This window comes from Pyrus communis, chromosome 8, assembly GCF_963583255.1.
Source record: "Pyrus communis chromosome 8, drPyrComm1.1, whole genome shotgun sequence".
NCBI lineage: Eukaryota > Viridiplantae > Streptophyta > Magnoliopsida > Rosales > Rosaceae > Pyrus > Pyrus communis.
In genome coordinates, this window is record NC_084810.1 from 27,307,121 (window position 1) to 27,323,387 (window position 16,267).

General features: G+C 35.2%; 2 protein-coding genes across 2 annotated transcripts; both read left to right on the plus strand.

Annotated features, from left to right (window-relative positions):
• Positions 1-5,035: 5,035 nt before the first annotated feature.
• Positions 5,036-8,236, plus strand: LOC137741821 (mitochondrial dicarboxylate/tricarboxylate transporter DTC-like). The gene is made up of 6 exons (XM_068481535.1): positions 5,036-5,302; positions 5,568-5,651; positions 6,144-6,205; positions 6,391-6,752; positions 7,528-7,742; positions 7,847-8,236. Exons 1-6 carry the CDS (start codon positions 5,186-5,188, stop codon positions 7,901-7,903), a joined length of 897 nt encoding a protein of 298 aa, XP_068337636.1. The 5' UTR covers positions 5,036-5,185; the 3' UTR covers positions 7,904-8,236.
• A 4,124-nt stretch (positions 8,237-12,360) lies between these two features.
• Positions 12,361-13,896, plus strand: LOC137741822 (mitochondrial dicarboxylate/tricarboxylate transporter DTC-like). The gene is made up of 3 exons (XM_068481536.1): positions 12,361-12,659; positions 13,196-13,410; positions 13,515-13,896. Exons 1-3 carry the CDS (start codon positions 12,365-12,367, stop codon positions 13,569-13,571), a joined length of 567 nt encoding a protein of 188 aa, XP_068337637.1. The 5' UTR covers positions 12,361-12,364; the 3' UTR covers positions 13,572-13,896.
• Positions 13,897-16,267: the final 2,371 nt, after the last annotated feature.

The window sequence follows — 16,267 nt, forward strand, 5'->3', positions numbered from 1 at the left end:
TTTAGGTCCAACCGTCCAAGCAGTTACCAACTTGGGGAATCTGATATATAGCTGTGTGAGTCACTGATTTTTTTATGAAAAGACTTTGCATGGCGCATGCCATATGATCACGAACACGTAAGGTATACGTACTTGTATAAATATATAATCTCCCCATCACGAATAATTCAACCATGCCACAGATCACGTATGACTACTGATCCAGGTGATCAGCATACACTGCAAACTTCGATTCTAGTTATTTTATTCTAGTGAATTAGTGTTTGCATATTAGAGCATGTCCACCTGTCTCTATATTGCCCTTGCAATTGGGTTAAATTGCCTCCAACCTAGAAAAACCTCCTCCATGGGTCCAAAGTTGGAGAGTCAATTGGAGCAAGGGCTTGCGCCCTTTCAATAAGAACGGTGAGGTTGGGCCCCACCATGTGACAGCACAGCCCACCACACCACGTGACAACACAATTGCAATGCTTGCAGACCGTTTGATATTTTCAACTGTACTTTCATTTGGACCGTTGGATTTCCAATGGTTAATAAAATGAAAATTTTTGCAGCTGCCACATGGCGCTTTGAGAGCCTCTGATTTCAAAAAAAAAATTTTAAAAATCAACGGTTAGGGTTAATCAAACTCCGAAAAATCATAAAAATTACCAAAAAAAATATTTAAAAAAGTTACAAAGTTCACACTTAAAAAATCTTACAAAGTTCGACATACGACATACTTGCAAATTAAACAAAAATCTACGGCAATAATAGATGTAGAAAATGATAGACGAAGGATAGATGACCTGAGATTTGCTCAACTAGGGGCAACGGAGCTTGCTCAACATTACTAATCGTGGATTCGACACGACCAAGCCAAACTCTTGATTGAGAAAGGAGAAATCACTCACTTCAATTGCACATAGCAAAATATATTTTAATTCGTTCAAGTCTAGTCCCCAAAGGCTTCTAATACATCAATATTTAAAGGAACTAAAGATACAGTAACATAAATATACATCAACTTCCTAAGAAACTCTAAAAATGACTTAACAAGTTCCTATGTCACAAAAAATAAATTCAAATGCCTTTATTACTTGAATTTCAAATGTCAATGAGAAGTTTTCAATTTGTTTTTCCTTATGCCTTGGCTCCCGCATCATTCTATCCTTTTAAAAGAAAAATCGCCCTCAAGTTTCATTTGGTCTTCCTCAATCTACAGGATGACCTTGCAGATTCTTCCACAACAACCATAGTAGTAAAAGTAATGCTAGAGAGATCAAATTTTGTAGACTAAATTGTAAACTAAATGAAGTGTTACCAATAAGAAACAAGCACGTTAGACACTTAATTAATTATTCAACCATCTACAACCACATCATTTGGTTTGCAAATTTGGTCACCCTAACATTATCCTAATAGTAAAATGAAGTTCACGGCAATCATATGTTCCAAGCCACAAAATATTCACAAAAACACCACTTCCCCAGTCTTCCAAACGTTGTAGGCCTTAGTTCCTTCTTCTTGATTGAAAATGACCTCCAACCACGAAAATGCATCTCTAAACCCGTTAGAATGTTATCTATGATAAATTCATGAATCCAACCTAGTTTGAAACCCCATTCAGTTTTGTCTTCATAACCACAACTTATCACATGAGTGGCCTTTTTAAGCATCACTGCTAGGCTTGAGGAAGGATGGACACCGCCTTGTTCCATCCATGTTGAAGTCATAAAAATTGTAGACTGCCTGAAATTCTTTTCAAAATTCATTTGGGACATCAGTAGCCCTTTGCCATCATCCATTCCTTGTAGGTTTGAAGCATCTCCATTTGCATCATGCTTGGAGTACTTTGAAAGCTTCTTGTAGCATCCATAACACAAATAGCTGTCACAGCTTACCATCTAACGCATGGAAGGCTCGCTACCATCCTCATCAACTTCATTCACAAAATGATTATTCACTTCGTCTTCATCAACGTGCTCATCGTAAATTGGTGGTAAATTCCAATCAACGAAACTAATTTATTCGACAGTGTCCTCTCAAATAGATTGTAAATCATAGGCATGGTCTTCAACCGCAACGAATAACCTGCTCTAATGCTACTTGATGTAGGAAAAAGAACCAAGATTCTATGACAAATAATGACATGTGGGAATAAGACAAAGAAAACATTAACAAAATAAAATATATATTTGTGAATAGTAATCTCCCTTGTCTTTTCTCCTTCCAAACAGGTAGAGTAAATAGTGAGGGCAACTTCATTGCCTATGCCCTCCAATAACGAGTGAAGATGCTCTTAGTGCATTGAGATTAATTTAACTGTACAATAAGGAAAGTATTCAAACTTTACAAGATGTTCCTTAATTCCCCAATGTGAAAAGTCGGGCTTTTAACATGCTCCTACATGTAGGGTCATTTAAGCAACATAGACAAAACATATATTGAGTGATGTTGGAGTACGTGGACTGGGCTGAGTCAAATACGGGTGACTTAATTTACTCTGATACTATGAAAAAAATTGAGCTTCCACTAAGGAGTGCTCCATCTCTTTATAAGCATATATACAACGTCATTAACTTTTCAATGTGAGACAACTCTCCACATTATCACACCATCAACAACATCCATCTAACATGTTTATACATAAGTGATCGATGTTATGATCAATGCAAAGGAATTTTTTCGGCTTCTTGCATGCAAGGTCGGCTTGCATCTTAATGATAAATAATCTTGCTTAGTTCATATGTAGATTTTAATTCTTGATCGGTAAATGAGAAAAGATTCGAAGTTAAAATATTTTTTCGTATCATAAATAGCAGGTACCAGTGTTGGCTAATCAACTTTACATTTACACAAACATTAGATATTAGATCCCATAGTTTATGATCGAGAGAAAGAAAGAAGAACAAGGCCGAAGGTTTATGAGAATATACTGATGTTGATGACACTGCCCCATTATTGAAAGTGACATTACGGATTCTCGTAAGGATGGTATCAAATGTTGTTCACACAAAAATCAAACTCCTCACGTTGGTGATGACTGGTTACTAAATGCTCTAATATTTCACCCAAGAGTAAGAGAGAGAGTCGACCCAAAAAAAGGCTCCAATATCTTAACCTGGACAGTTATGTAATTTAATATTTGCGAATAATCCTATGGCAGCTTGGCTGGTTGGATAAGCTGAGGTCCTCCTGAGGCGGACGATGGGCAGCACCAATCCTTATTTGGAAATTACCAAAATAGCCTCACAACATGACCATTTATTTTGGAGGCATCGAATTCCCCTGAAAATATCGATTTTTTTGGAACGAGGATTCTTTTCGGATTCTCTTTGTGAGGATTTCAGAAATCTTTAAATTGTGTTCGTTTATCATATTTGTATAGTCATTTTTTTGTTAAGTATTGTTCATATTTAATTTTAAATAAAAATATTTAAAATAATTTATAATTATACAATATAAGATAAACGGACACGATTTAAAAATTTCAAAGATATTCACAAAGAGAGAATCGGAGAAAATCCTCATTAATCTTTTTGTAATATGCAGTGCATCTGCACATGAAAAAAAAAATATTCTTAACGTCTCCATGACTATTGCTTTACGGCGAAAAGTAAGTTAATTACTTATTTGCCCTTTGCATTGCTTCGATTGTATCTATATAATATAATATAATACAAAGTAGGAGTGCATGTGGTCTTCTAAGACAAGCAAATGCCGTTGAGTTTCCTTCCTTATCAGACTCTTACCAGAAAGTCAATGTTGCTACATTCGTGAGCTTTCTTTGAATACATAGAAAGGCAACAACAACAACCACAACTCATGAAATGGCTGCTCTCTGTGCATCCTTAAAACGTGTTTCAAATGTAGTTTATTATAGTTTCACATTTGACAATGTTTGATCCCGTTGTCTAACATGCATGCACAACGAAATTACTACGTTAAGTCACTTTAAATTAAAGCTTACGAGCAAACCAGTACAAGAGTTTCATAACCTACATCAATTATTTTGTATATATTTTCAAGGTGGTGCTATCCATACGCCAATTTTTACCTCTTACACACCTCTTTCAATTTCTGACCGTTCAATTGAATAAAATGAAGAAGTTCAATGGAGAAAAATTAATAAGGGTGTACGAATAACACCACCCTATCTTTATAGCCAAATATACCCTTGCAACTATTTTGACTTAATCAATTCTCTTCTATCATCTCATGGGTTTAGGCAGAATATTTACTAAAATGTGGAAAGGGAGAACTCATGATCCCAATTCTTCTCTTTAGTTTGGCCAGTCAAATTTGACTCCCAACCTACTCTCTTTCGCCAACACATTAGAACTAATTATTTTATTACAAACAAGTTTGTTTTTAAGTTAATAAAATATGGAACAAAAAAAAAAAACCATACTGATTTGGTATTATTTTGAATTTAAAAAGTAATAAAAGTTCAGTTGAATATACTCCTAGTGTTCTATTGGCACATCAAATATGGTTTGCATCTTCTATACCAATTGGAGAATTAAACAAACATATTTTAGTTGTTTACTATAGAATTAGTTTTATATATTTTAGATGAAAACAATGGAGCAATCTCTTCAAAAGCGCCAACTTAATTATATGTTAGAAATAACCGTTCACAATATTTCCAATGTAGTTGTAACTTGTAAGGGGGACTAATTTGAGGGAAAATTAATAAAAATTCATTCATAATTTAACGAAAAATATTTAGACAAGTTTTCTTATTATTAAGAGGAATTTTTGTATTATAAGAAGAAACCAGAGTCACACTTCGTGTGGGTTTTAATCTATGTAAAAAAGAAGATAATTAGAACGATGGTCATGGACTTTTAATTATTTTATACAAATAGAAAATCACTTTTTTTTTTTTCACTAAAAGAAAATATTAGAGTGTGCTTAAACAATAATAAATCACAATTGGCACAAAGTAGTTCTACCATTGTAATTTACTAGACTTGTGAGGTCATAAGACAAGCTTGTCCATTTTGATTTTTCATTTTTATTAAAATAATTTTCATGTCGTGAGGAAAGCAAGGAGGCAGAGGGTTTGTTAAGAGTGCGAGTAGCTAAGTCTGTTAAATTGCCTCTGTTTTCTCATCTTCTGCGACTCCAAAGCAAAAGCAGCCTCCGCCCTTTCTCTCCCTTCTTCGAGCTCCTCACTTCTTCACTTCCAATCCAAATTATGGGAGACAAAGGTACGCCCAAATCTGGTGTTTGGCCAACCATTAAGCCCTTCGTCAATGGCGGAGCCTCTGGTATGCTTGCTACCTGTGTCATCCAGCCAATCGATATGATCAAGGTGAGTTTTTGGACTGTCAAAGTTTGAATCTTTTTTTACATTTTTGAGATTTGGATTGAACCCATGTCTTTTCTTTCGTTTTTATTGATTTCCACTTCAATTTTTGAGCTGAAATCGGGTTTCCTTGATGATTTTTAGATCTGGAATTTTTTAGTGTTTTTTTTTTTTTTTTTTTTTTTTCTGAAAGTTTTTGTTTTGATTTGTGCTATAATTTGGTTAATTGGAACTCATGCTTTCTGGGTTCGTGTTATCTTGGCTGGTACAGGTGAGAATTCAATTGGGTCAGGGATCAGCTGCCCAGGTCACCAGGACCATGATTAAAGAGGAAGGTGTTGGTGCTTTGTATAAGGTATACTTCTTAAAATGTGATTAGAATTTGAGTACTTTTCGTATATCTTGTTGATCCAGTGTTGAATGATATTTCAAATCAAGTGATGCTTGTAAGGTGTTTAGATTTGAATTTGTACCGGTAAAGATGTGTTAAAGATAAGTTCGTTCAGAATGATCACTTCATATAGGTTTTCGAATAACACATTTGACCAAGGCGTTATCAAATTCATCATCTGCTTATGTTTTAGTTCATCCATGTATTTGACTAAAAAGTGTTGTCTTTCATATAACATCCAACCAATTTAAACTTAAAATTGTATTCCAAAGTCCAAACCCTTTCTCTCTGATTCCCGAATCCTAATGCAATCTAAGGAATTGTCAGATTTGAGGTTCGGAACGTAGAAGAATGTTTTTTATTGACTTAAAGTTCTTGATGTTGTATGTGCTGATTGATTGACTTAAGTTTACGTGTTACAATGATAGTTTATCTAAACTGAAATTCTATGAGCAGGGACTCTCTGCTGGACTACTAAGACAAGCTACATATACCACAGCTCGTCTTGGATCATTCAGGTGAGTCTTTTGCAAAATCCAGAAGTGAGCTTTTGAAAGCATTTGAATTGTTTTAGTGATAGATTTGCTTTTGTTTAGTTTGATTTTGTAGATCTTCTTAAGTACTTTTATCATGTGATATGATGATTTATATGTAAATTGTTTTTTTATCATCTTGTTAATCTGAATTTGATAAACCTGTTTAGGATTCTGACAAACAAAGCAATTGAGGCCAATGATGGGAAGCCCCTACCTCTATACCAGAAAGCCTTGTGTGGGCTAACTGCTGGTGCCATTGGAGCATCTGTTGGAAGTCCAGCAGATTTAGCACTCATTCGTATGCAAGCTGATGCTACTTTGCCTGCTGCTCAGCGCCGGAACTACACAAATGCTTTCCATGCTCTCTATCGCATTACTGCAGATGAAGGGGTTTTGGCACTTTGGAAAGGTGCAGGCCCTACTGTAGTTAGAGCAATGGCATTGAACATGGGAATGCTTGCCTCTTATGATCAAAGTGTTGAGTTTTGCAAGGATTCCCTTGGATTTGGTGAAGCTGCTACTATCTTGGGTAAGATTCTTTGCAAGTAGTATAAAAAGGTGATTCTTTTTTGTTTTAAATTATTTGGGATGTGATTGAAATTAGCTTGATTTTTCTAACTTCTACTGATATCCGAAGCATTTATTCAGTCTACTCTTTTTGACCGATTCTTTTTGTGAGTAATGAAAATATTCGGTCTTGTTAACATGGAAAGAAGAGTAATGGACTTCATATATTAAGGCAGGTTTTGCTTTATGTGAGGAAAGCTTTGGAATGAACATTGTAGAGTTAAACCTACATAGTCAAAACATCTCTGTGTTTTCACGGGTCCAAAATTTATTATCGAACAACATTGTCATCAGTTGGGTCTGTAGAGAAGTTGGACAAATTTTCCTGAATTTTGTCTTGACCCCTAGGCCCACATACAGTTTTTGTGTTCATCGATGATATTTGCTTTTCCAATTATTCTATTTGAGTGTTGACCTCACTCTCTCTTTCTTCCCTTTGTATCCGCATTATCAAATTGAAACTATATTTTATGCCAAAAAAGTGAAAGTATATTATATTATTTTTGTTTCCCTGTAATTAGTCTCCAGCATTTTATTAATGATCTATATGGTATTTCATCCTACGTTGTCCTCGTGGAAAGCGGTTATTGAACTTTCTAGTTTTGCCCTATGCTTATGGCTACCAACAAAAGGGGAATGTTAACTCTTAATTTCATATATTCCATTCTCTCTATTCCGCGGTTAATATTTGGCCTATGCTTATGGTGAATTGACATGTGCTTCCTTTCTCTTTGTAGGTGCCAGTACCGTTTCAGGGTTTTTCGCTGCTGCTTGCAGTTTGCCCTTTGACTATGTGAAAACACAAATTCAGAAAATGCAGCCTGATGCCCAGGGGAAGTATCCATACACTGGCTCTTTTGATTGTGCCATGAAAACCCTGAAAGCAGGAGGACCATTGAAATTTTACACTGGGTTTCCGGTATATTGTGTTAGAATTGCGCCCCACGTCATGGTACTCTTCTCACTCTCTTCCTTCCTCAAGGGATGTTCCATTTACTTTCAGGTGCCAACAATTTTCTCGATCATATTCTGATTATTTGGTGTCAAATTATGCAGATGACATGGATTTTCCTCAACCAGATCCAGAAGTTGGAAAAGAAAGTTGGGTTGTAGTTTATCTGCGTGGACGGATATTTCTGCTGGAGTTGAGTTTAAACTTCAAACAATAAGTTTTCTAGTTGTATTGCAGTCCTGTTTCTGCAAAATCACGCCTACAGAGTCTAACTGATTATTGAGAATTTTAATTTCGGAGTTGGAGTAGGATTTACTTGAATTTATGATATTTGTACTAGTAATTTTTCGGGTGTGACTGAAATGGTAGGAAGGATTACACCCCTTGTGATTGATTCTGAAGTTGAGTACTCGAGAGGGATCTTCTCGTTAGGAACAATTGTTCAAGGAATGAATGTCGAGGCGAAATAATAAATTTTTTACACCACATAATAAGCAGGGGTTTGGCGTTTGAAGCTCTGCAGGTTGATAGTTTGTGTTGCTTGTACTGCATGATCATGTTAAACAGAGGGGTGTGATATCACACTTTTTTTCACTTCTCACATCCTTCTAATTTTTGGCCGTCAGATCGGATGAAACGAAGAAGATCAACGGACATAAATTAACAAGGGGTGTGTGAGAAGTAAAAAAAAGGTGTGTGGATAGCACATCCCTAAACAAATATGTTTTTGATCAGATCAGATGAAACGAAGAAGATCAACGGGCATAAATTAATAAGGGGTGTGTGAGAAGTAAAAAAATGTGTGGATTGCACATCAAACAAATATGTTTTTGACCGAGGGCGGTCGTTGCATCTGCATAAATCAATCACCAGCGAATCTGTTTGTTGGAAGGAATTCTAAGCTTAAATCAATTGGGCCTTGGAGAGAGACTTTGGTTGTGCTTTTCTCTCCTCACACGTCACGTTGCACATCAAATGAGGATGCATGCGGACTCTGGAGAAGATGTTGATTGATTTTAGTGTTAAAGCTCTAAAACGACAATTTTGTCGCTCGGATAACGTATCCTTGAAATAAAGATTAAATTTTTAAATAGAATAAAGCCATAAGAATGTTGAGAAAACCTTCATAAACGCAAACAACACAATAATAATCATAAAACTCAATTTCTTTATGTTTCGATAATTGATATATAATCTGCACTAAATTCTTATGAAAATGGAGAAAAGTTTAAAATCGAGATATAATGGTGAGGAAGACCTTGTCCACCGGGTAATTTTTTTTTATCCATGTCCACCAGATAATAAAAAGCTCAAAAGAATAAATAAATAAATACAAAGCTAATTCACAAAAGCCAAAACAGGTATGAAGTGGAATATATGGAACCTGAATCCTCCATGAATTCTCTTTGTAAGGATCTCAGAGATCCGTAAATCATGTCTGTTTATCGTATATCATGCGGTCAGTTTTCGTCAGGTAATGTTTGTATTCAATTTTAAATAAAAAATTTAAAATGATTTCTAACCAAACGATGTATGATGAACATATACGATTCACGAATTTCTAGAATTTTCACAAAGAGAATCCAAAGAGTATCCCCATTCGAAGATATGCTATGGAATTTAAATTTAAAAATTATACCTTTATGGAGCGAAAATGCAGTAAACCCTAATTCCCCATGCTTTATGGCATAAATAAGAGTTTCCGAAAAAATAAAAGGGCCCTTTAGTATTTAAACCTAGCTATAGATTTGCTTGGCATCAACTCCAATTTCTCTGCGTCCACGAACAAAATCAAACAACTGGTCATTCCTAATAGGGTTGGGTTAAAAAAACTGAAAACCGAAAAAAATTGGACCAAAAACTGGACCGAGTTTGAAGAAAAACATAACCGAAAAAAAATCAAACCGAACCGAATCGAAATATATATTTAATTTTTATAATATTTTAATTATAAAAATCATAAAAATTATCAAAATTCTCCAAAATCCTGGAACGCATGAGGGTTCACTTGAAAAGTTTCACTGAAACCAACTTGGCAACAGGTTTTGTTTTGTTATGATTGTATGACTAAACTATTTATAAAGATTGAATTCTATAGTTTTTCGTTAAAGTGAACAATAACAGGAGCTTTTCGTTAAAGTTCCCTATTTAGGAAAATTAATGAAAATGACTTGAAAATTTTGAGTTTTAACGACAAGGACAAAATAAAGGGTAAAGTGAATAGTACGAGGATTGACTTTTTAGTGTAAAAATGTGATTTTTCGTTAAAGTAAACAGTACCGAGAGTTTTTCGTTAAAGTTCCCTTTATATTTTTCATTCCCCTCTTCTCTCTCGTCCCCTGCGCCTCCAGCGTTTGGTCTGATGACATTTCTTTTCGAAGCAGATATGTTAAAACTTGTATTTTTGCCAAGATTAGAATCTTATTTATTCATCATGTTTGTATTTTGGAAATTCGAACCAAATATGAATGTAAAAAATATTGCCGCGTATCATAAGGTTGGCCACTGATTTCAAGTTTCAAACAAGGCTCCCACATATTGGATGGGATAGGCTCTATTGTTCCACGAAAGCCTTTATACCAGAGTCTCATTGGCAGCACCGGGTCACCTTGCATTAAACGTATAAGGTTATCAATGATCTCTGTTGGGTTATAATTAGGAACGTGTGTTCTCCATCCCATCCCAATTCTTCACAATCATTACCAAGGACCATTGGTTATATTGGAAACTACATGTACGACAAAACCCATTTGATCGTCAACTATGTAAACTATTTATTAATACAACTTTCTTTGTCAACTAAAAGATAATGAAAAGATAAATTTCATTTTCCATCACAAAATAAAATCATAGGCAGTAATATCATATTTTTTTTTAACATTTTTCCATCTTCATATATATATATCGATTTGGTTGGTTTCCAAAAGGCCATGAGTGAAACCGAATCAAACAAAACCCTTATAATGTGATTTTATTCAGTGTCATTCGGCCGGTTTGGAACTCAGCCCAATTATTTTTGTCATTTGCAATTTTTCATGGTTTTTTTTTTCTTGATAAAGATTGTTATCTTGTTAGTCAAGCCAATTCTAGAGCATGCTCGATTCTAATTTCTATTTGCCACTGAATTCATAGGGTGTAGGTGTGGAACCAAATCACAAATTTGAAGGGATCGAAATATAAATAAAAGACAATATGTCCATCGCGTGATGCCTGATGCATGACTGATGGTGGGTACTCGGTACAGTATTGGTTTATGCAAATACTCTCTAGAGAGTAGACAAGTTAAAATTGGGGTGGCAGGGAATCCATTTTCTGGTTGTTGGAAAAAGGACCTTCTTTGTTAGTGTAAGAGGAAGCTGCATGATGAGACCTTCCTTCTTCCATTGTGTAAAACAAGGCCTTGAAAACTCATGGTTTCTAAAGAAAATGAGAATATAAGAGATAGAGAGAGAGAGAAGGCCTTGAAAACTCATGGTTTCTAAAGAAAATGAAAATGAGAATATAAGAGAGAGAGAGAGAGAGAGAGAGAGAGAGAGAGATGGAAGAGAGAGAGGAGAATGCGGGCATGAAACCCTTGAGTAAATCAGGTAGTAGTCCTCCTCCTTCAGGTTCAAATCCACGGTGGATGCAACATCACTGGCCGTCGGTGAAGCCATTTGTGTACGGTGGAGCTGCTGGGTTTTTTACATGCTTCACCGCCTTTGCCAGTTCGGCCACCGTCTTCTATTTTCCATCTCCAGACACTGTCGCTCGCTTTCAAAACAGTCCCACATTCCATTTGTTTTCCAAAGAAAACATCAAGGTTCCAATTTCCAACCCTAGCTGTTTTTTATTTTTGTTTATTTATTTGAGAACTATTTAGCTAGCTAGCAAATAAATAAGTTGCCTAATTATCTCATTTCGATTTATGAAAAAGCTTGGTATTTTTTTTTTCTCCCTAATTTTGACAAGGCTCTGATGATCTGATCTGTGACAAAATGTCTGATGTGGTTGAAAATGAGTTTCGGCGTCCGAGCAGTACTGTATATTCCTTACATATAAATAATTTATATTGAAATGTTAATTTAATTTATGATATCAGTCTATCTTCAATATTATTAACTTTAAATTGGTTGTTGTTAGCAGATTATTCCTCGTATGATTTTGGCTAATACTTTGATTACGTCTCAACTACTTGGATTATTCGAGTAAGTATATATTCTACTAAATTTTAGAACTAGCCGTGCCAGTACCAATACCACCAACATAAACACAATATATGTAAAGACTCGATGACTCCTCGAGAACTCCTCATTTTGTACTCAATTTTCTTCAAGTTTGATTTCATTTATTAACACGGTTGATTGTTTAGGGTACAAAATGAACCCTTTTGATACTCAATGAGCCAATTAAAAGTTTAATGATTCAACACTCTAGAACAATCAAGCGTGTCAACAGAGATTTGAGTAGAACTGGGGTTAATTTTCTCTTGGTCAAAGCCAGTTGGTATCCTGGCAGGCCTCCAATTAACCTGACTATTTTGATTGAATTTCTTTTTTCCTCTCAAAAGTGAGTTTGGTTTAATTACTTTATTTAGGATTCTGAGAAGGAAAGCAATTTCTACGAACGATGGAATGCCACCAATGTTACATCAGGAAGCTGCTTGTGGGCTGGCTGCTGGAGCAATTGCAACATGTATTAGGGTTCCATTGTATTTGCATGTAGGCTACTGTAGAGCTAAAATTGGATCACCTAACTTTTTTGCAAAGCCTTGGACATTGGCAGGTTTAGCTAGGTACCCAAAAATATGGACAAAAGGAATGGGTCCTTATGTGAGGTCAAGAACCAGCTTAGACTTCGGTATGCTTGCCTCCTATAATCCAAGTCTCCGTTATCTCAAGGAATCCTGTGGTTTCAGCCAATCTGACGCACAACTCGGTACATTCTTAATTCTTTTTTTTCTCTCTCAAAACTATACTTTAATAAAAATTAAGGATGTTGGAATATATATGGTCGATCATGCACATCTTATATCTTAAAACTGAACACTCGTTGTAATCCAGTAACACTGACTTTTCGAACTGATGATGAACATTTTATTAAATAGTTTCGAGTTTTATTGTATCAATGAATTAGTGGCGGTGTTTAACTTTTAATTATTAACTCAGGTGCTAGTGCTATATCAGGTTTGTGTGCTGCGGCATGCGAATCAGCGTTTCGAAATGTTAGCTCCCTGGATTCCGCACTTAATTAGTCTCCAGCATTTTATTAATGATCTATATGGTATTTCATCCTACGTTGTCCTCGTGGAAAGCGTTTATTGAACTTTCTAGTTTTGCCCTATGCTTATGGCTACCAACAAAAGGGGAATGTTAACTCTTAATTTCATATATTCCATTCTCTCTATTCCGCGGTTAATATTTGGCCTATGCTTATGGCCGGTGAATTGACATTTGCTTCCTTTTTCTTTGTAGGTGCCAGTACCGTTTCAGGGTTTTTCGCAGCTGCTTGCAGTTTTCCCTTTGACTACGTGAAAACCCAAATTCAGAAAATGCAGCCTGATGCCCAGGGGAAGTATCCATACACTGGCTCTTTTGATTGTGCCATGAAAACCCTGAAAGCAGGAGGACCATTGAAATTTTACACTGGGTTTCCGGTATATTGTGGTAGAATTGCACCCCACGTCATGGTACTCTTCTCGCTCTCTTCCTTCCTCAAGGGATGTTCCATTTATTTTCAGGTGCCAACATATTTCTCGATCATATTCTGATTATTTGGCGTTAAATTATGCAGATGACATGGATTTTCATCAACCAGATCCAGAAGTTGGAAAAGAAAGTTGGGTTGTAGTTTATCTGCGTGGACGGATATTTCTGCTGGAGTTGAGTTTAAACTTCAAACAATAAGTTTTCTAGTTTTATTGCAGTCCTGTTTCTGCAAAATCACGCCTACAGAGTCTAACTGATTATTGAGAATTTTAATATCGGAGTTGGAGTAGGATTTACTTGAATTTATGATATTTGTACTAGTAATTTTTCGGGTGTGACTGGAATGGTAGGAAGGATTACACCCCTTGTGATTGATTCTGAAGTTGAGTACTCGAGAGGGATCTTCTCGTTAGGAACAATTGGACAAGGAATGAATGTCGAGGCGAAATAATAAATTTTTTACACCACATTATAAGCAGGGGTTTGGCGTTTGAAGCTCTGCAGGTTGACAGTTTGTGTTGCTTGTACTGCATGATCATGTTAAACAGAGGGGTGTGCTATCCACACATCCCTTGTTAATTTCTGTCCGTTGATCTTCTTCATTTCATCTGATCTACGGTAGAAAATTAGAAGGATAGCACACCCTTAAACAAATATGTTTTTGACCGAGGGCGGTCGTTGCATCTGCATAAATCAATGACCAGCGAATCTGTTTGTTGGAATGAATTCTAAGCTTAAATCAATTGGGCCTTGGAGAGAGACTTTGGTTGTGCTTTTCTCTCTTCTCACAAGTCACGTTGCACATCAAATGAGGATGCATGCGGACTCTGGAGAAGATGTTGATTGATTTTAGTGTTAAAGCTCTAAAACGACAATTTTGTCGCTCGGATAACGTATCCTTGAAATAAAGATTAAATTTTTAAATAGAATAAAGCCATAAGAATGTTGAGAAAACCTTCATAAAAGCAAACAACACAATAATAATCATAAAACTCAATTTCTTTATTTTTCGATAATTGATATATAATCTGCACTAAATTCTTATGAAAATGGAGAAAAGTTTAAAATCGAGATGTAAATTATGTAATGGTGAAGACCTTGTCCACCGGGTAATTTTTTTTATCCATGTCCACCAGATAATAAAAGGCTCAAAAGAATAAATAAATACAAAGCTAATTCACAAAAGCCAAAACAGGTATGAAGTGGAATATATGGAACCTGAATTCTCTCCGGATTCTCTTTGTAAGGATCTCGGAGATCCGTAAATCATATATGTTCATCGAATATCATGCAGTCAATTTTTGTCAGGTACTGTTTGTGTTCAATTTTACATAAAAAATTTAAAATGATTTCTAACCAAACGTATGATGAACAGATATGATTCACGAATTTCTAGAATTCTCACAAAGAGAATCCGAAGAGTATCCTCATTCGAAGATATGCTATGGAGTTTAAATTTAAAAATTATACCTTTATGGAGCGAAAATGCAGTAAACCCTACCCATGCTTTCTGGCATAAATAAGAGTTTCCGAAAAAATAAAGGGGCCCTTTAGTATTTAAACCTAGCTATAGATTTGCTTGGCATCAACTCCAATTTCTCTGCGTCCACGAACAAAATCAAACAACTGGTTATTCCTAATAGGGGTGGGTTAAAAAAACCAAAAACCGAAAAAAATTGGACCAAAAACCAGATTGAGGTTGAAAAAAAATATAACCGGAAAAAAATCAAATCAAACCAAACCGAATCGAAATATATATTTAATTTTTATAATATTTTAATTATAAAAATCATAAAAATTATCAAAATTCTCCGAAATCCTGGAATGCATGAGGGTTCACTTGAAAAGTTTCACTGAAACCAACTTGGTAACAGGTTTTGTTGTGTTATGATTGTATGACTAAACTATTTATAAAGATTGAATTCTATAGTCTTTCGTTAAAGTGAACAGTACCATGAGCTTTTCGTTAAAGTTCTCTATTTAGGAAAACTAATGAAAATGATTTGAAAACTTTGAGTTTTAATGATAAGAACAAAATAAAGGGTAATGTGAATAGTACCAGGATTGACTTTTTAGTGTAAAAATGTGGTTTTTCGTTAAAGTAAACAGTACAGAGAGTTTTTCGTTAAAGTTCCCTTTATATTTTTCATTCCCCTCTTCTCTCTCGTCCCCTGTGCCTCCAGCTTTTGGTCTGATGACATTTCTTTTCAAAGCAGATATGTTAAAACTTGTATTTTTGCCAAGATTAGAATCTTATTTACTTCATGATGTTTGTATTTTGGATATTCGAACCAAATATGAATGTAAAAAATATAAGGTTGGCCACTGATTTCAAGTTTCAAACAAGGTTCCCACATATTGGATGGGATAGGCGCTATTGTTCCACGAAAGCCTTTATACCAGAGCCTCATTGGCAGCACCGGGTCACCTTGCATTAAACGTATAAGGTTATCAATGATCTCTGTTGGGTTATAATTAGGAACGTGTGTTCTCCATCCCATCCCAATTCTTCACAATCATTATAAAGGACCATTAGTTATATTGGAAACTACATGTACGACAAAACCCATTTGATCGTCAACTATGTAAACTATTTATTAATACAACTTTCTTTGTCAACTAAAAGATAATGAAAAGATAAATTTCATTTTCCATCACAAAATAAAATCATAGGCAGTAATATCATATTTTTTTAACATTTTTCCATCTTCATATATATATATATATATATCGATTTGGTTGGTTTCCAAAAGGCCATGAGTGAAACCGAATCAAACAAAACCCTTATAATGTGATTTTATTCAGTGTCATTTGGCCGGTTTGGAACTCAGCCCAATT